The sequence below is a fragment of the Borostomias antarcticus genome (assembly GCF_949987555.1).
Source record: "Borostomias antarcticus genome assembly, chromosome: 5".
NCBI classification, from domain to species: domain Eukaryota; kingdom Metazoa; phylum Chordata; class Actinopteri; order Stomiiformes; family Stomiidae; genus Borostomias; species Borostomias antarcticus.
Window position 1 is genome coordinate 14,223,347 of NC_140238.1, and position 21,767 is coordinate 14,245,113.

A 21,767-nucleotide genomic window follows, 5' to 3' on the forward strand; every position below is an offset into this window, starting at 1 on the left:
CCTCCATTAACCACTACAACATCAGACAGCTCAGCACATGATGAAATGTCCGCAGGGAGCATGGTTTTGTTTTGTAAGGATTTTCAAGGATGTTAATTTATCATATGTACACGATACAAGTATCATGTAGCCTATAGAGAAATGCTCAAAAAGAAGATACAGGTACCATGTAGGAGGGCGGCACCTAGGTGCAGCACGTAACTCAGGAGGTAGAGCGGCCGGCTGGGGATCGCAAGGTCCCCGGTTCCCACCTCCCAGAATTGTGCAGAAGTGGGAAGTGTCCTTGAGCAAGACACTGAACCCCAAAATTGCTCGCATGGTGGTGCAGTACTGTTGCCTCACAGGAAGGTCTCCCAGGCCTTTCTGTGTGCAGTTTGCATGTTCTCCCTGTGTTTGCAAGGGTTCCAAAAAGAACCCAATTGGAACCCAACCATTGGGTTCTAAAAAGAACCCAATACGAAAAACATGCAGAAGAACAGATGCGCTTCAGTCCAGTCCCTGACCAAGACTTGGACCGAGCACTTGGACTTGGTCCCCAGACACCGTGAACGATGGCTGCCCACTGCTCCTGGCTGCACCTGGAGGAGGACAACTTGGATGGGAGTGTAGTGTGTAGTGTGTGCTGCTGTGTCGCCCCTTACTCACCTGTGTTGTGTGATTACGTGTGACCAATAAAGACCCATGAGGTCCAGAATTATTATTATGTACCATACAATGATTTGCTCATGTTTACTGTAGCTGCACCCAAGGTGGGGCTCGAACCTGAGTCTCATGGCCTACCAAGCGAGCTAATGTAGCAGGAGAGCTTGAAGAACAGCTTGTGAGTTGGGCTGGACAGTCGGGGGTGCACCAGGGGAAGTTCAGTGTACTGGAGAAAGTGATTGTAAATTGAGTCCAGTAGCATAAGCACCCAGGGCTCTGCCCAGGCATATCTTTGTCTCTCTTCAAGCTTCATTAGAAACTATTCTTGTATAGGCTACATTTTGCAGTGATGATTGCACTGAGTGATTGCTTTGCATAGCATCCTGTGACAGGCGCCCTTGCTGTAGTTAGAATAATTTGTTTAAAAAAAGTTCTCCAGGTGAATTTATGGGGACAGGATGACACACTGCACTTCCTGTGAAACATCAGTTACGCCCACGGTTTTGCATTCATTCATTCTCCCCCATTCTTCTCCTCCTCTCATCCTCATCCATGCAGCTGACTGTCATTCTTCCCCTCATCTCATCCTCATCCATGCGATTGGCTCTGTCATTTGCATCCATAGAAGCTAGCTAATTAGACTGACGGGAGAGTGATGGCCAATTTATGAGGTTCAGGGAATGACAGCTCTCGTAAGACAAGTGTTGCAAAAATCACAACGGTCAGACACTTTCTGCATTCTTTCTTCGGCCGACACTCAAAGGTTGGATTTTGGAGAAACCAGGAAATTTAAGCCAGATTTGCTTACCTTCATCAAATCTAATGGGTGAGTCATACAAGCAGTAGCACTCTGAAATGCACTTCTCAAATGAATCGTTCAACAAAGTCCCAATCAAAACGTTTCTTCTGGTCATCAAACCAGTCTTGATTGCTCTATTCAACGGAGGAGTAAGCTAGATTTAGAAAATCCAACCAATCAAAACAATAGGTACTGTAGGTTGACAGGCAGGTTGGCCATCCAATCATTTCAAAGTGGTACCTTGAAATGATTGGACGAAAAATTGCCTAAACTATCTTTAACCGACACTTCATCACATCATCTCTATGGTAACTATGCAAGCATAGTTTTTGTCTAATTTTTTTTGACTTTTCAGAAGCTACGGCCAGCCAGTCAGACTATGTGATCTATGACGGCGCCTCCGACCACACAAAATTCAAGTGGTGCAAGACAGGTCTGCGACACCCTAGTCTGGTATAGCCAGACCTTTCTCCACACTTTGTTTTGTGCTCCTCCAGCACTGGAGAAGGGTCTGACTACACCCCATTATCATTATTTTCTTCAAACCAATCACAATAATTTCGCTAAGCTTCTTTGTTTTTTCTCTCAATGGTGCCCTTGGATTGTCAGGGGATTGAATCTGATTGGCGCCTCTGGAATTGAGCAGCGCCAATGAGAGGCTTATCTCAAAAACCTACAGTACATCCGACTCGCGACACCCAAATCAGACATTTAAAAAGTGTCTGCCGCCATTTTTGTGTAAGATGTGTTGTTGCCTAACGAAGCATTCATTGACCTTCAGGCTGTGATTCTGTCAGCGGAGAGCATGTAGGATTGTAGTACTGCTTTCACTCCTCTACAGTAGTGACTTTATATCGGTTTCAACTCTGATTGACAGACCTGTGTTGTTTCTTTAGTTTCAACTGTGGCTCAGGCCATGGTCAAATAAGATAGCCACATACTTGACTTCTAATGACCATTATGTGTGAAAGAGCGATAGGCTTATAGGCCCTATATCCTGATTGACGCTCTCTTTTGCTTTCTCTCTCACTCTTTTTCTCCCTCCCTCTCTCTTTCTCCCTCTCTCTCTCTCTCTCTCATCATTAAGGAGTTCTGGATGGATTACTCATCCATCCTGTCTTATCTGTCTCCCTGGTTTTCTCACCTCTCTTACCTCCCTCTCTCTCTCCCTCCTTCCCTCCCTCCCTCCTTTCATCTAATCTGATTCATGGCTGCTGACCTGAGAACAAGAGGAGGAAGACCGCGGAGGTTGGAAACCGACACCGTGCGCCCGCAGAGGCGATAACAGATAAAGCAGCAGCACCAGTAGCTGTGGCAGGAATGCCTGGTTGTTTGCAGAGCTGGGGCAGAAGCAGCACAGCTCTCGACAGGGGCCCTCAATAAAAACCCTGTGCTGTCATTGGAGACGGCCCTCGCTTGTTTTTCTAAGCGCCCTTTGAGCTTTTTCAAGAGCAGAATTAGGGACTGTTTGGGGAGTTAACTGGGATGCTGCTCGCTCCGCTCCCAGGCCTGATTGTGGGATTTCCGTGATTAATAGCCATTTGCCCCCACGTGCATGCTGCCCCCCCCCTCTTTCTCTCTCTCTCTCGCTCTCTTTCTTTCTCTCTCTTTCTTTCTCTCTTTCTTTTTCTCTCTTTCTCTTTTTCCCTCTCCTTTTCTCTCTCATGCTCTCTCTTTCTCTCTTTCACTCTCTTTCTCTCTCCCTCGTTGCCCCCTCATTATGGCCTTGTGTGTTTTCTGAGCTGTAGGCCTCTCCCAGATGTCCTGAACCATTATAAGGCCTTGTTTTTTATATGTAAATTCCTTCATAATCAGTACCTTCACGCCAGTATTTGTTTTAGGGCTTACAGGGTTTTTTTTCCTCCTGCCGGTTATTATTTTTTCTCTTCTCATATACGCTGAGAAAGGAATGATATCCAGGACTGACACGAGAAGAGAGTTGGACGGACCATAAATCACTAGGGTAATGGCCGCCTGCTCATGCATTAATGAACTTTCTTTCCTCCGCTAAAGCCTTTAATTGCCTTTTAATATCTAGGAGTGTATGTGTGCTTTACTCATGAAATACCATTTTTCTGCCATACCCCCCCCCCCCTCCCCATCGAATGAGGTGATTATGCTTCTGACGGATTGGTCTGTGGTCCTTTTGGTTTCAAAAATGGTTTACATTCCAATTTTCTGTTTAATAGGATTAGATTTGAATTGTTGAGCTCACTTGTTTTCTGTAAAAACAGGTTTGACGCTGAGGCAATGTTTCAGTATTAAAGTGTGGCCCTCATGGTAATAAGTTTGGTTTATTGGTCCAACATAATCCTGCATCATGTGAATTGGGTCTCTATTTTACCTTTATACTCCCCATTTCCCATTCACAGGAGCCCTGTAAACATAGATCGGTATATAAGCCTGCTTAGGTCACTGTAACTTTGCCTGTGCTGTGTAACGGCATTGTAGTAGTTACACCATTGTATTCAAATTTTGTTACACAACTTCCACTCTGAAATAATACACATTATACATAAAGGGTATTGCAGCAGGCCTCATTGACTGCTCCATTGCTTCACTACCCTGGCTGTTTGCTGTCAGTCTGAGGGATCAAACATGAACAGTAGTCAGTTCTCACAGTGTGCATTCTTCTTGCTCTTTCTCTCTCTACCTTTCTCTTTCACTCTCACTCCCCCTGTCTCTCTCTCCCTCCCTTTCTCTTCCACCCCCCCCCCCTCTATCTGTCTCCTTCCTGCTGAATGATCTTCAGATTTGCTTTGCACCCAAGGTTTTGCATTCCATATATGCATCTCATCAAGGTATGACTGGAGAACTGCAGGCGTGTGCTGTCATTTCCAGGTTCAAGCAGGGGCGTGGTCACTAGCAGGGCATATCCCAGTTGAACTCTGATGTTTTTATATCTTTGTTTGCAGCTGCCAGTTTATCCGTTTTCTCCTCCATTTTATTTTATTTTAATCCCAACAACAATCCTTTTGCCAGACTGTTATTGTAGATACGAATTTGTTCTAACTTGCCTAGTAAAATAAATAAAAGTAAATTAAAAATAGGACTCTGTCATGTCTCGTGTGTATGACCACACAACACAGTCTGCACATGCAACACACAACACCGTTTACTTGTGTCAACACACCAGTACTGTCGATAGTGCATAGGCTACAAAATGATACTATTGATTTATTGACTTGACAAAATGATTTCGGTAGATATTCACTGTCTTAATATAAAGTGTTACCACAAAAACTAAGGTCATCTTATTAAGCATTAGTTAGTAGGTAATAAGGTCCTTATAAGAGGCTTATTAACATTCATATGTGTAAATTAATACATGTATAAGTGTTAATAATAATGTTTATTGTTAGATTATACATTTATAAGAAACTTGTTAATAGTTTATAAACTACTTTAAAATGTTAATAAAATCCTTATTATTTCTTATACATACTTATTATCCATTAATTATGCACTTATTATGCACATTACTATGCATTTTGCAGCAACTGGATCTAAAGTAAGAACAGTGCATTATTAAGGTTAATAAATCCTTTATTATGCACTTTCCTATGCATTTGTATGTATAAGAAACTAATTAGGCTTTTATTAATGTTCTTAAGCAGTTTAGAAACAGTTTCTTATGAATATCAAAGCATGGATAATTAACGGCTAAAAAGCCTTTATTAATATACTTAAGCAGTTTATAAACACGTTTCTTTTACCTGCCTATAATCTAACAAACATATTTACAATGCTATTATTAACACAATGTCTTATTAACATATATTAATGTTAATAAGCATCTTATAAGTTCTTATAAGCATCTTCTTATTACCAGTTAACTAATGCTTAGTAAGAAGACATTACACAATGTTGTTGTTTTTTTACTACCAAGACATTCTCAGGGAACATTGTGCCGTATCTGAATCAAAATAATCCAGAAAACTGTATGTGATACTATTGTGAGCAGGTAGTACTGTATGTTGAACTTTTTCTAACCTACTTGTCTGTTCCGCATGGGAGTCCCACGTTCTGTGTCTGTGACCTTCTCCCTGCGACTGCTGAGAATTACAGTCATTCACGGCGTCTCTGTGTGATGGATGACACCTGCGCCTGTTGAGCAATCCCTCTCTGGCACAATGATGTTTTTCTTTCTCACTTTTGTTTTCTCTTGTCAGCAAACCCTGTACCCTCACGAGCCAAAACAAGCTCCCATAATCGTCTCATCTCCATGATGCATGATCTTTCTTTTTCGTTAGACAAGTTATCAGACTCGTTGGAATTTAGAAACCAAGGGTGGATGCACTAATACTGGATTAGAATACTAATGTTGGGTGTTGCGAAGCAGAGCTGTGCTGCGGAGGCTATCCCTCATGGTTCAAGTCTCCAGCCACCCAGGTTGAAGGGGTGATGTAGCACTTTCTCCTTCCCCCTGCTCTGCTGGCACGGACAGCCATATGTTCCCCCGCGTCCCATATCAGGACCCCGTCCGCTCCAGACGCAGCGCCAGCAATTCCACGTGTGTTACAACACTGGGCCGCATGATGGAAACTCCAGGCAATAGAAAACAGGCACCCGGTCAAAAAACTCTTGACTCGATCATGTGAAATCTGTGTAATTTCAAATCATGGCTCCTCTCAGTTTTCAGTAAGCGATGATTTTGAATGATTGTGTGAGACATAATTAGGCTGAACGCTGATATTTGGCCCACAGCATTGCTCTTGGCTACAGTGGGGGAGTGTGTCGATGGCGGTGTTCCAGACTGAGCTGCCTGTCTTGTTGCCATTAGTCCTTGTGATTGTGTGTGTATGTGGGTGCGTGTGTGTGTGTGAGCGAGGCGTATCGACCTAAGATGACAGGATCTGTCAGTGCCATTGTGAGTCCGAAACAAAGAGCCTACAAATAATGGAATCCACCAATAATTCACTCAGTGAGGCAGAACAAAGCTACAAACGTCAAGCAGATGTCAGGTCACTGCTGTAGTACAGCTCTCGGGGGGTAGGAGCTCCCTGTCTGCTCCAGGAGAGAGGCCAGGGAAGACGGGGAAAAAGAAGACCTCCCAGCCCAGCAGACCAGCGTCAGCTGCAGCAGGCCATCTATGCTCCGTCCCTGTGGTGGTGTGGGGGGGGTTGGGGTGGGGGGGCGGTGTGAAGTGTTCCCAGGAGCCGGCGGCCTGGGCTCTGTGATTAAACAGTAGCACGTGCTGACAGCCGGCTGGGGGAAGACCAGGATGCACTGGGGCCCAGCGGGGGGGCGGGTTCCGTGTTAGTGCCGTTGGGTGGAGTCGGTCATTCTGATGTCGGCCGTTCTGATGTCGGCCGTTGGTTAGTTGGCTGTTCTGATGTCGGTTGTTTTGATGTTGGTTGTATTAGTCGGCCGTCCAGATGTTGAGGTTAAGTTGTGCTCAGGAGGACCCTCAACTCGAGAAAAATGCATGCAAGTCATGTGTAGGGATACATCATGGATGTATTCAAAGAACTGGACATGGCATTGAAACATTAATTCTAATGGAAGTTGCGCACCCAGCGCAGGAAGCTGAAAAAGTTTAAAAGATTTGTACTTCCTGTAGGCCAGCTCACATGCACAGTAGTTTTACTGTCCCTTTTCCCCCTAGACCAGCACAGCGATGTCATAGACATACATGGGGAAAAACAGCTGTTCTTGACTTTGATACCCATTTTTATGTTTTATATGCATATACAAATGTTTGTTTCATTCCCCATGTATGACTATGGGAAAATTTAATTTTGGCCCCAAATGCGTCTTGTGACTTGCAATACTGCGCTTGGCTACTACGCCAAATGGCTTCACAACCCAGGGCCGCGTTTCCAGGTTTCAATGTACCTTAGCGCTCTACGAAGGTTTCTAAGGTATACCTTAGCACTCTACGAAGGTTTCTAAAGTATACCTTAGCGAAGGAGCTGTTTTCCCTACGAGTGTTTCCCAGTCTATCCCTTAGCGGGCGCCTACTGTACACCTACATTGTTGGTGGGGCCGTTGGTGGAGCCGTCCCTGGGTGCAGTGCTGAAAATTAATTAATTGATGCTGCATGCATCGATTGATCATTTGTAAAGTCAAATAAATGATGTTTTAATATAAAAAGTGTTGTGATAATCATTTTACCTCAATCTAATATTAACAAAAAGCCTACTAATGCTCATCTGCTTATCTATTTAAGAGTCAAGGTAAGACCTTGTTAGTTCCAATACATACATTATAGCCTACAAAATATAAACTGAAGAGCATGAATCTGGACATACTGTATAAGCCTAGTCTGAGACTTCTTGAAAGGGCAGGAAAAATTATGATAATGATGATAGCTAAATGGCTGAATGATTTTGTTCTCGTAGAAGAACGCACCGTAATATGCTCCAGTAGCATTGCCACGTTGCACTGTCCGGGAGCACATCCAGAGCTCTGTCGCTGGTCCTGATTAAATGATTAACATTAAACAAATGGCTACGCAGACAGCGTCACCATTGGTTCCTTTGGTTAAATACAAGGATGCATTGTAATGCAGCCATACACGAAGCACAAGTCGGCTGTGACACACTCAATAGATGTGTTTCATTTATGTAATCAATTACACCTTTGTCCACCCTACTGTGGGTCTAGCCGGCCTCATTAGATTAATTAAGTCGCTTAATATCTGCCGGTATCCTACAATATAAAGTGGTGTGGCACAGACAGACAGAAAAGCCATGTCATCAAATTGCTCCGTTACATGAGAATATTTTGTTGTTGTTCACAGATTGGATTGATATTATGGATAGTCCCTATATTTTATTTGGCTTCCATCACAATAAGAATAGACAGGAGAAATTACAACATTACTATGATGTTATGTAGGCTACAAAAATTAATTAATCTTCATAATCTTCATTAATTTTCATAAAGTTGATTGTAGACTAGGGATGTAATTTGTGCAGGTAGGGTAGATAGATATGCACTATATTGCAACTCTCCTTTTGAAAAGTATAATGTTACCCTAATCAGGCTAAAACTATGACAGGATGAATGTAGCGCATTGCTAAGGGACAGCTTACGATGGGTTCAGACCGCCCTTAAGAAAGTATCCCTTAAATAATGTACACCTTTGCTAAGGACGCTCTGGGAAACAGCCCATAAGCTAAAGGGAGAGCTTACGACGTAGCTCACGACGCACATAGCGCTACGATGGCTCTGGGAAACGCGGCCGGTTATCAGACAGCCATCTTGGCTTCTTGGTTGTTTGTCAGACCCTCTCCCATGGACCACCGCTCGAGCCTTGACCTCTCACCTGCTATCACCTGTTCTCTAGGCGTCATGAGAATCGTTGTCAGACAGAATGTTCAGACAAACACACTCTAGCTTTGCACGCATGTTTAGCATGGCTAATCCCTCAATAACTCATATATCTGTCATCTTAAAGATACAGTAGGCCTGCACCGCACCATTTTCTAGGACTTCTGGTGCCTGAAGAACAGCTGTCCAGGCTCCAGAATTATTGTACACATTTTTATTAATGCTTGAGAGTCTGTTTGAAAAACATAGCTATTTAGCATGATAGTACTATAAATTAGTTGAAGTAGTTACTGCTTCAAGACTGAATAGTTTTAGAAAGCCCTGGCCTTGGTTCTAAATTGTGCTAACCGTCGGCCCCTGACTTGTCAGAGTGACGGAGAGGGATAGCCCCGGGCTGATCTCCTAGCCCTGTCCCCACTATTACCCTACCTCCCAAAGCTGGAACTATGAGAGCAAAAACATACTTTGGCTCATGAGAATGAGAGCCTCAGTCCCCCAGAGCTACATTGGCAGCAGTGATTAATTAATGATAAACGTCCCTCGGTGTTATTGTGCGTCCGACTGCCGGTCTGTCACCCGGGATCTGATTGTGTGGTTCTTTGGGCTTTGGGCTCTGTTTGGTTTCCCACTCATGATCCTACATGAATGCTGTTAGAGGGGACCGGGATCGGATAAGGTCTCTGTTTTCCCAGACTCAGCTCCCTCTCTCTCTCTCTCTCTCTCTCTCTCTCTCTCTCTCTCTCTCTGTCGGTCACCTGTCGCAGCGTGTTCTCTCCTTAGCCAGCATCTCCTGTGTTTGAACAGGCTCAGTGCGCAGGCCGGCAGGTTTGGCTGTGGAATGCCGCATTGTTTGGTCATGGCGTGTTCTCGGATAGCGCTACCCGGAGAAAAGATTACTTTTCAAGACATCGCCCAAGAAGAGCTGTCCACCTCCAACTCATCCGACTTGCCATTTTACACTTCATTGCCTCTGTTGAGTGAACTTAATCCATTTGAATTTGAATTTCATCGAACTTTGGGTTAGAATATTTCTGCAGCCCCTATAGCATTTCTATAGCATTGCCCAGATTAAGATAGAACCAAAGACAGTAATTTCTCTGTGGTAATAGTTATGATAATTACTTTCCTGGAAAACCCCTAAGGAGACAGTGTGTTGTTTATAGACAATAAATGAAATAGAGCAAATTAGAATGAAGCCCATATTGCAGAGCAGCTGTGTACACACTGTGGAATCTGCTAGGGAAACCATTAAATCCACAAGCGGAGGGACGCAGTGAGAATCTGTGTCTGAACGCCTGATTGAGCCTAAATGCCTCCCTGTGCCAAACCGATGGCTTCTCTAACACAGATGCACTTAGTTAGGGTGTGTGTGTGCGTGTGTGTGTGTGTGTGTGTGAGAGAGAGAGAGAGAGAGAGAGAGAGAGATGGAGAGAGAGAGAGACCGCGAGGGCCTCACTGATCAGCAGGCTTTATTGATGAACCAGAACTTGGCACGACAACATTGCAGAACAACTGGGTTGCTATGAACATGTTTGGTGACCTGGACCAGTCATCACTATAGGCTGGAGGATTGCAGTCACTTAGAGGGGCTTGTGTTTGGGAGCCAGTCCCCAGCTTCCTCATCCCAAAACCACTACAAATGCATGTAGTGACCACAGTACTCACCACAGTACTTGACATTTGAATTAGTGAGAGCTAAGATGGCATGGGAATCATCCGAGTGATGAAGAATGTGGTTCCCTGCCTGGCCTGCTGGAGGTTTTGCTGCTGCCTTTTGGCTGCCAGTTGAATGAGAGTCTGGGAGGCCCATGGCCATAGCTGTGCACTGGGCTGTGACGCTCTTGTCAGCGAAGGCCAATGTTGTCACGTGACCTAATTATATGGTTCTCTATTTTTTTTCTCTCGTTTAATCATGTAACCTAATATAGCTGTCATTCCCTCCTCAGGACTGGTGGAGATCTGTCTAATGCACCCCCTGGATGTGGTGAAGACCAGGTAAGTGTCCCCCAGACCACCCCCAAAACCACCGCCTTCCTCAATGCACCACCAAGACACTAACCCACCCAGCTCACATCGAGACACTAACACACCCAGCTCACATCGAGACACTAACCCACCCAGGTCACATAGAGACACTAACCCACCCAGCTCACATAGAGACACTAACACACCAGCTCACATAGACACTAACACACCAGCTCACATAGAGACACTAACCCACCCAGCTCACATAGAGACACTAACCCACCAGATCACATAGAGACACTAACCCACCAGCTCACATAGACACTAACCCACCCAGCTCACATAGAGACACTAACCCACCCAGGTCACATAGACACACTAACCCACCCAGGTCACATAGACACACTAACCCACCAGCTCACATAGACACTAACCCACCCAGCTCACATAGACACTAACCCACCCAGGTCACATAGACACTAACCCACCCAGCTCACATAGAGACACTAACCCACCCAGGTCACATAGACACTAACCCACCCAGCTCACATAGACACTAACCCACCCAGATCACATAGAGACACTAACCCACCCAGCTCACATAGAGACACTAACCCACCCAGGTCACATAGACACTAACCCACCAGCTCACATAGAGACACTAACCCACCCAGCTCACATAGAGACACTAACCCACCAGATCACATAGAGACACTAACCCACCCAGGTCACATAGACACACTAACACACCAGCTCACATAGAGACACTAACACACCCAGGTCACATAGAGACACTAACACACCCAGGTCACATAGACACACTAACCCACCAGCTCACATAGAGACACTAACCCACCAGCTCACATAGAGACACTAACACACCAGCTAACATAGAGACACTAACACACCAGCTCACATAGACACTAACCCACCCAGCTCACATAGAGACACTAACCCACCAGATCACATAGAGACACTAACCCACCCAGGTCACATAGACACTAACCCACCAGCTCACATAGAGACACTAACCCACCAGCTCACATAGACACTAACCCACCAGCTCACATAGAGACACTAACCCACCCAGCTCACATAGACACACTAACACACCCAGGTCACATAGACACACTAACCCACCCAGGTCACATAGACACACTAACACACCAGCTCACATAGAGACACTAACCCACCCAGGTCACATAGACACTAACACACCAGCTCACATAGAGACACTAACCCACCAGATCACATAGAGACACTAACCCACCAGCTCACATAGACACTAACCCACCAGCTCACATAGAGACACTAACGCACCAGCTCACATAGAGACACTAACCCACCCAGCTCACATAGACACACTAACACACCCAGGTCACATAGACACACTAACCCACCCAGGTCACATAGACACTAACCCACCAGCTCACATAGAGACACTAACCCACCAGCTCACATAGAGACACTAACACACCAGCTCACATAGACACACTAACCCACCCAGGTCACATAGAGACACTAACACACCAGCTCACATAGACCCTAACCCACCCAGGTCACATAGACACTAACCCACCAGCTCACATAGAGACACTAACCCACCAGCTCACATAGAGACACTAACCCACCCAGGTCACATAGACACTAACCCACCAGCTCACATAGAGACACTAACACACCAGCTCACATAGAGACACTAACCCACCAGCTCACATAGAGACACTAACCCACCAGCTCACATAGAGACACTAACCCACCCAGGTCACATAGAGACACTAACACACCAGCTCACATAGACACTAACCCACCCAGCTCACATAGACCCTAACCCACCCAGGTCACATAGACACTAACCCACCAGCTCACATAGACACTAACCCACCAGCTCACATAGACCCTAACCCACCCAGCTCACATAGACACTAACCCACCAGCTCACATAGAGACACTAACCCACCAGCTCACATAGACACTAACCCACCAGCTCACATAGACACTAACCCACCAGCTCACATAGACACTAACCCACCAGCTCACATAGACACTAACCCACCAGCTCACATAGACACTAACCCACCAGCTCACATAGACACACTAACCCACCAGCTCACATAGAGACACTAACCCACCCAGGTCACATAGACACACTAACCCACCAGCTCACATAGACACACTAACCCACCAGCTCACATAGAGACACTAACCCACCCAGGTCACATAGACACACTAACCCACCAGCTCACATAGACACACTAACCCACCAGCTCACATAGAGACACTAACCCACCCAGGTCACATAGACACTAACCCACCAGCTCACATAGAGACACTAACCCACCCAGGTCACATAGACACTAACCCACCAGCTCACATAGAGACACTAACCCACCAGATCACATAGAGACACTAACCCACCCAGGTCACATAGACACTAACCCACCCAGCTCACATAGACACTAACCCACCCAGATCACATAGAGACACTAACCCACCCAGCTCACATAGAGACACTAACCCACCCAGGTCACATAGACACTAACCCACCAGCTCACATAGAGACACTAACCCACCCAGCTCACATAGAGACACTAACCCACCCAGCTCACATAGAGACACTAACCCACCAGCTCACATAGAGACACTAACCCACCAGATCACATAGACACACTAACCCACCAGCTCACATAGAGACACTAACCCACCAGCTCACATAGAGACACTAACCCACCAGCTCACATAGACACTAACCCACCAGCTCACATAGACACTAACCCACCAGCTCACATAGAGACACTAACCCACCAGCTCACATAGACACTAACCCACCAGCTCACATAGAGAGCTCGGAAGCCTGCCGTTAGACGGAGTGGAATTCCAGGTTCAGAATCACATCTGCCTTGAATGGTCTCGGGAGGCTGGGTAATGGCACTATCTGCCCTACGCTGGGGAGTTCCACTCAACAGGCCTGTTTCCTCTGCTCTGTGGGCCTGCTGGCCGGCCGTGCCTTCTCCGCACAGCGGGCGGGGCACCGGTGCCAAGCCCTGGCCATTTTGTGGAAAATGAAATGCTTAATTTACCCGTTCCCCCCACAATGTTTTTAAGTAATACGTTTTTATGTTTGCAAATCACTCACATTTTTACCTCATTATTTCATTTAAACCCCATTCCCTTTTCATGGCCTGTGGTTGCTGAAAAAGGACAAAACATGAAGAATAAATCAGGCTGAGAAGCTAGCTGTGTTTCATGTTAGGGATTCTCTTTTCTTCTGTTTTCCAGTCTCTCTCTCTCTCTCTCGTTCACTCTCATTCTTTCTCCCTCAATGTCACTATTTTCTCTCTCTCTCTCTCTCTCTCTCTCTCTCTCTCTCTCTCTCTTTCTATTACGCAAGAGAGGCAGCCGGGCTCTGAGGGCGGAGGGTGATATCAGGACCCTCACACCACTGCCTCTCAGCCAGCAGTAAACAGGTCGTGGGCCGCTACTAAATCTTTATGGTCTTTCACGGGCCCAGCCAAGACCTCTCGCTCGAGCTCATCCCCCCCCCACCCCATCAGTAAATTGTGCTGCTTTTCTGTCATTTACGGCAGTAGTTTCTTGTTAATAAACTTTCTAGGCGTGCCTTTTCAAAAAGCGAGACGCTCGCGCTTTGAAGGAGGAGAGAGGAAACGCGTGGATGAAAGCAGAGGCGGAGGCGGCGTTGTATCAGCCGATATCTGATACCCCGGGGACCCCCGGCCCGTGATTTACAGGCCGGGGGAGGAAGTGCGGGCTTTATTACAGGTAAGGCCCGAGCCTGGCCTGTGCGTCTTCACGTGGGGGTCAGGGTGAAAAGTGCATGCGCTGTTTTCTTTGTAATCCTCTTCCTTAAAAAAAGCGATAAAAGCCCCTCTAAAAAACGACAGCTTTACGTATCTGATTTCTGTTTGCGCCCCTGCCTCCGCGTTGACGGCCGTTCCATTGGTCAACGCGGGGGTCTGTTTTCTTACTGTTTTCTCACTCCAGAGTATCTGGACCAGATATTCCTGACGGCAGTGTTCTTAGTTTAATAGATTGGATAAACAGAGTAGCTTGTCTATTTTTGAACTGGAGGTCAAAGCCAAGGCTGAAAATATGGTATGTTTATTGAATTGGCCTCCTTAAACTTCAGTTGGTTCCTGGCTGCTGAAGGACAGGCGCATGCTTATACAAGTACGCGCACAGACACATGCACACACACACGCCCACGCACACACACACACACACACACACACACACACACACACACACACACACACACACACACACACACACACTCTGCAGTACACTCACACTGCACGCTCACACCAATGCACATGCGCACACCTCATGCACACACACACACACACACACACACACTAATAAGTGTGCATACACACTCACTCTGAATACCCTCTCATGAACAGATACATGGCATACACACCAGCCAGTCAGCTAGCTAATTGGGACACTGAGTGAGAGCTGAAATCTATTAGTGGGAGCTTTGGAGCCGTCAGGCAGGAGCTGAAAGAGTCTTACTCAGGCACACCTCTCTCTCTCTCCTCTCTCCTCTCTCTCTCTCTCTCCTCTCTCTCTCTCTCTCCTCTCTCTCAGGCATGGCTCTTATTAGGAACTGGCTCCTGCTTTAATGTCCACTGGCCCGAATTGGATGGCAACTGGAGTAAATTTACTTTTTTCCACCAAGCTGCCAACACAGTATCAAAGGGATTTTTTTTCTGAGGGGGAACCTGACAAAAAAAATTGTGTACATGAAAGTTTGTGTTTACTTATTTTTCCAAATGAGGTCCCATCTTGCGTGTGAGTGGAGGGAGGGAGAGAGGGAGAGAGAGAGATTAAGTAACAATGATTCTGAATAATCAGGAAACATTTTATGGCGTTCTTCCTCTCAGTTCATCTGAAAGAGAGAACACTTTGCCTTTCTGCTGATCTAACAAGACCGATTATCCAGACACCAATGTTGCCAGTTGATTCAGACTGGGCCTCGTTTGCTTGGCTGTTTTGACTTTACTCCCCATCGTGTGCTAACTCACCATTCCAGCCCTGACCCCAGTCACTCACCTCCAGTAACAACAGCATCCATCTTACATCTGAGAGACGCACAGACAGCCCACCTTTCATCATGGTGACTTACAGCCTCTTTCATGGCCTGTCTAAAACTTCACACACAAAACGATTGCGAATATTACATCAGAGATGCATTTGCTACGACTCATCCACACAAGCACACACACACACAGCATACTGTACATATACTGTTGTGTGTATTGCAGAGCATGTTGAGATGTAGTATGTTTCACACAAAGTAAACAGTTAATTGCCCCTGACCCTGACCCTCACCATGGGAAGGGGCAGAAATCTTTGGGGGGGTGAGTCTCGAGACTGGCAGAGAGACAGTGGGGTTGGAGTTACAGCTTTTCATTAACCTGGAAACCACCTAGTTACATGGTTCATGGGCTGGTCTCAGCTCACTTGGAGGTAACAAAGGGTGTCGGTGGGCGCGGCCAGCAGGGGGCCGTGCGCTCGGGGCGGCCCCATCTGCCTCTGATCAGGGCCCCTCACTCATTAGAGAGGCACAGAGCACGCGCTCCTCTTCCTGTCGGGATCCGCTTACACGGAGCTCCGCCCCTATGTGCACACAGACACACACACGCACGCACGCACGCACATACACGCAAACACAAACATATCCACGCAAACACACGCCATCTTAGCAACTGCAGTGCCATCCCCGTCCGACCCCTCCCCTCCCCTCCCGCGCCGCGCTCTGCATCTCTCCATCTCTCCGTTCCCATCGTCCTGCTTCTGCCTCCGAAATGCAGAACACATCTCCTTGGTGTAAGGATTTGCTCGCCTTCATGGATCCCTGCGTCTCTGGTTTGCACTGAAACCGAGACTTCCTACTTTTCCATGCCCTCAGCCCGCCTCTTCCTGTGGGATGAGCCTCCTGATTGGCCCAGCTCTCTCTCTGGCCACTCCCTCTATATGTTGACTGGCAGCTGCTCCACCCACTCTCTCCGGAATCTATAGATTTTTTGCGTCCTTTTTACGTTTTGGTTGCCATAGATATTCATGAATTTGACCTCCTGTTAGAAGTTTAACAACAAATGTTCAACACGTTAGGTTGCGTTCGGACCGAGCTGTCAGACGTTCTGTATTGTATATTACAAACCAGCCTCTGTGCCCTTATGTCCTGAGTCCAGCGGACCATCAGCGCTAGTCCGCCCTGTCCGAACTTGATTGGAAAAACCTGGGGGGTTCTGGTCCTGCTTACCTCCCGGCATTCGCCATGACAACACAGTCTCCCATTTGATCACAGCACGCATGAAAGTGTGTCCCCCCCGGGGGTCAGGAAAGTGATCTTTGACGAGGGCCTTTGACAGATGACGTCCAGCCCAGTTAGGGCCCGGGTGACAGTGGGAGGATGGCCTGGAGCCTCTCTGCTATCCTCTCGCCCCCGACTGCTATGTGAACCTCGACGCCCTGCCAGAGGAATCCCTGACACAGCCCTCAAACAGCAGGGCACAAAGCTGCGAGGCCCTGCCAGCTGAACCCGGCTTGTAAAGGAACACGCAGGTCAGTGGTCGTCAAGTCAGCCCCCGATCCCACTGGCCCCTCTCGACTCCCAGACTGTCTCTGTTTAACAGCCAGAGCCCCGGCAGACGCAGCTTCTAATCAGGCATAGAGATACAGCCCTGCATGGTTATCTCACAGTGAGTTGACCTGCCCGGCCTATGCGACGTACGGGAAGCTGTGTTTATGAGTACTGAGCTCTCTGTGTCAATGCACGCCTGGCTTTCCTGAACGTCTATCCCATCACATACTTAACTCGACATCATACTCTACTCCTTTGCAAATGACAGGCCCGATGCTGTATATTCAAGACAATGATCGTGTTCGGTCGGGCCCATATTGAGGGTCTAGCAGAGGCAGGCGTGGTATAACGTGTATTTGAGGAAAGATGAAAAGAGATATTGGGCTATAATGGTATCGTAAACACTGCACAGTTACGCATCTCTCTCTCTCTCTCTCTCTCTCTCTCTCTCTCTCTCTCTCTCACTCTCTCTCAATCACGCTCCCATGGAAGGTTCCGGATGACTCCCCTCCTGTCCTACCTCCTGGTGCTCTTTCTGTCACTGCACATTACAACCCGGTATTAAAGAGGACCAGTCTAAGAGGGTGTCACAAACACCCAAACGCATTATGTTACAGACGAAACGTGTCCCGGGGAGCTGAAATGACCCGTTTTAAAGAAGCAGTAAAGGGCTTGATGAAAACTCATTTTTTTCCAGCGTCCACCGGACGCCCGGTGGCATGCGTAATGTCCCCCATGTTTCTTCCCGCGTGTAGCCGGCGTGCGGCCCGGCCAGAGATTGGAGGGATGAGGGAGGGGGAGGGGCCTAGAGGGCGAGGAGGAGGAGACGGTGCGGTGTAGTAATACCCCTGTCTCGCGTTTCACCATGGAAACACGCAGGGCGGGTGTCTTCTTGTCCGGAACGCCGCATGTTACGGCCTACGGTTGCCTGCTGCGTGTCACGGGACTCACCGAAATCCTGTGGCATTTCCTCACTTCAAAGTGGCTGTTACTGTCCTGGGCTGGGCCGGGCAATCCCTGGATCTCCTGAGCTTAGCTGCTATCCCTAGGTAGCACCGTATTCTGCTGGACTGGGCTGGGCCCCTCTCATCCATCAATACTGCTCTTACTCAGAAGGTGCTTATGCTTGTTGCTACTTGTGAGACTGAATTTTTTTAAATACCGCTGTAGCTCTGCTGAGCTTCGATATCTGTTCACTCTTAAAAGTTGAGTTTTGGCGTGGACATCGCTGACACTCTGTTAGACTTCTGCCTCGGCCCTGCCTCAACCCTACCTCAACCCTGCCCACCCAGCACTGGCCCTGCCCTAACCAAAGACATATTACTGAACGGGCCTGCCGGGCCCAGTCCCAGGGGCCCAAGAGCTCAGGGGGCCCTATGCATTTCTTGTCATTCATTTGATAACAGAGCCTCAACAATTCTGCTAAAAAACTGAAGCAATGGCCTAAACATTCACTTTGGTCCGGTCCCAGCCCCAACCCTGCCCCAACCTGCACCACCCAATCCTGGTCCGGTCCCAGCCCCAACCCTGCCCCAACCTGCACCACCCAACCCTGGTCCGGACCCAGCCCCAACCCTGCCCCAACCTGCACCACCCAACCCTGGTCCGGTCCCAGCCCCAACCCTGACCCAACCTGCACCACCCAACCCTGGTCCGGACCCAGCCCCAACCCTGCCCCAACCTGCACCACCCAACCCTGGTCCGGTCCCAGCCCCAACCCTGCCCCAACCTGCACCACCCAACCCTGGTCCGGTCCCAGCCCCAACCCTGCCCCAACCTGCACCACCCAACCCTGGTCCGGACCCAGCCCCAACCCTGCCCCAACCTGCACCACCCAACCCTGGTCCGGACCCAGCCCCAACCCTGCCCCAGCTCTCGTCAGGCTGTTTAATGTATCTCTTCCTGCTCTCCAGTGGTCTGCCAGCGTGCTCCCCGGTCAGAGGGGTCACGCTATACGAGGAGACATCTGGCCCTGCGGCCTGGCCCCGGCCCCACGCCAGGGGAACCCAGACCCGCTCGGATTTATCTGCGCGAAGACCAGCGGAGGAGGGGACCACGCGGCTCCGTAAAAGCCACGAAACTGGCCCCCTCGCTGCCCAACCCCCGCACCGCACCGCAGCCCGCCGGCCGGCCGTCTCCGTAATCCGCACCGTCCCGGGTCCAGTGGGCCCGTGGCGCGGCTGAAACCCGACCTGGCTTGGCCCAGACCAAAGCCCTGGCAGCCCGCCGGGTGACGAGCGCCAGAGGTTTATCACTTCCCCTCTCCCCTCCCGCGCCTCCACGCACCCATCCGCTCCTTCTCCCATCTTCCCCTGCTCTTTATCTCTCTCCCTCCAGAGCTCGCTCTTTATTGGTCTCCCCCTGTCACTCTTCACTTCCATCCTCCCATCCTCCTCTCTTCATCCTCCTCTCCTCTCCCCCCCCCTTCCACTCCACTGTTTCCCAAGGAAGGGATGTGTTTTGTTTCAGGATGGGATTTGCTCTGTTCTTCTATTCTCTCGGTGCACTTAGTATGCATGTCAGTAGAGATTACACTCAAACAGAGACTCGGTCTCAGAGATGAGGCTGTTATTCTTTGTTGTTATGGTATCATGCACACTTGATAACAGAGTAACGTTCTGCGCAGAAAAGTTTTTCAGTCAACAGCAGCATGACAACAGTGAGTCGTCGCAGCGAGGAGCTCCTTGGAGGAGGGAGGAACCATTTTGTTTGGTCTCTCCCTCTGTGTCTGGAGAGCGATTGGCCGTCGCCGCTGCTCGAGATATGACTGGATGCCCCTGTCTGGCATGTTGGATCATTTAGGTTGCAGAACGCGATTAACCTCATGTACCGATTCAATGGACTTCTGCCATCTTTATGATCCTGCTCATTAAAATTAACTGTCTGGCTGTAAAAAATAGATTTCCTTTTAATGCTGCCTTCTGGATTCTCTTATGCACTTCAAATGTAATATGAGGAATAGTTCACTCTCTTTCTTTCCACTCTCGCTCTCTCTCTCCTCACTCATTAACCCTTTTTTTTTCTCCGCCTGTCTTTTTTTCTGGTGTGTTTCTGTGCTTCGCCATACAGGAAGGTGTAAGCAGGGGCTCGACATTAAACAGCCTGATGAGACAACCAGAGCTCGACAGCAACCCGTCCAAATAGACACTGACAACAACCACATGCAATAACAGATCCTCAACCAATAAATCCTTTATAGTGGAATGCATGAGCAACTGTGACCAAATCTTGAATTGTAATGAATATAGGAACAGGCATATCTGGGATGTACGAGTCCTGGGAATCTTTACATTATAATTTCCGTAATATATTGCTTTTTACTAGTCGCCCTGGCGATTACTCGGCGCTATAGGCAGGCTAACCGACCGATGTGACTGGCTGAGCGAATGCCTCATCAGCAGTGAAGCACTCTCTCCTCAGAGCTGAGGTGTCGCAGGGGGAATACCCCCGCGTTTAACAAGGCCAAATTTAAAAGACCCCTTTAAAGAAAAAAAAAAAAAAAAGGGCGGCCTGCCCCTTTAAAAGCAGGCCCATCAAACCAGCCTTTTGATCAACCCAATAACCCCACCCTTTCCCATAGGCGTCTCTTTTACACCATCATTATTGGGCCTCACCTCAACAGCGCGTCCTCTCCCAGGTGACTGGCGGTCTTGTTGGTCCCGAGCTGGGTCGGGCCAGGCCCATTACGTCTGGGGTCTGCGAGGGGACAGGGCCCTCTAACACCACGCTCCTGTCTATAAAACACTAAAGAATGGGGGCGCTAGCCCGCCACCCCGCCCTCGCTTACCTCTGGCCCGCTTTGTGGACGGCTAGAATCTTGCTCTTTTATAGGGAGCTGGGGGGTCAGGTGGAGAGTCCCGGCTCCAGGATTATTTACCCCTGAGTGCTTGTCGTCTCGCTCGCAGAAGCCCCGACCTGCCCTCGCCTTCACCTCACCTGGGCAGCTCTGGGGCAGCTCTGGGGCAGCGCCAGGCCTGTAAAGCAGGACAGGCGGGGGAAGGGGGGGCGGGGGGGTTGGCAGGGTGTGGGGAGGGGGAGGGGAGAAAAAGTCGATGAACTCACAGATCTCATCACCTCAGAGTACATCTCTGAGAAGGAGAGAGAGAGAGAGAGAGAGAGAGAGAGAGAGAGAGAGGTGGTTGCTGGGAGCCAGGGCGTTTTAAAGAAGCCCCAGGGCTTTACCCAGTTCCTCTGTCTGCTGCGTTTACGACCCGGCCGGCCGGCTCCAAGGCCGAGAGGATCCGCTGCGGCGGAGGCCATCTTGTCCTCTTTACCAGCCCCGACCCCGGACTGTTCACCGCCCGCCTGGGCCGCGTTAACACGGCCACCCTCGTCTGCGGCAGCCTTTTTTTTTTTTAAACGGGACGCCTCCACAGTGGCCCAAGCATAACTCCCCTCCGCACTCTTATCATGTCCAGTGTGCGTTAGCATAGCTCTACTGTCACATATAAAAGTGATGTGTTTAAAAAAGGCATC

At 48.4% G+C, this 21,767-nt stretch overlaps 1 protein-coding gene across 1 annotated transcript in view; it reads left to right on the forward strand.

Annotated features, from left to right (window-relative positions):
• slc25a21 (solute carrier family 25 member 21) overlaps positions 1-21,767 on the forward strand; it is a 92,778-nt gene that overhangs the window by 50,966 nt on the left and 20,045 nt on the right. The window contains exon 3 of the mRNA XM_084438848.1: positions 10,666-10,714. Within this exon, the coding sequence (XP_084294974.1) occupies positions 10,666-10,714 (49 nt within the window). The remainder of the gene's footprint in view (positions 1-10,665; positions 10,715-21,767) is intronic.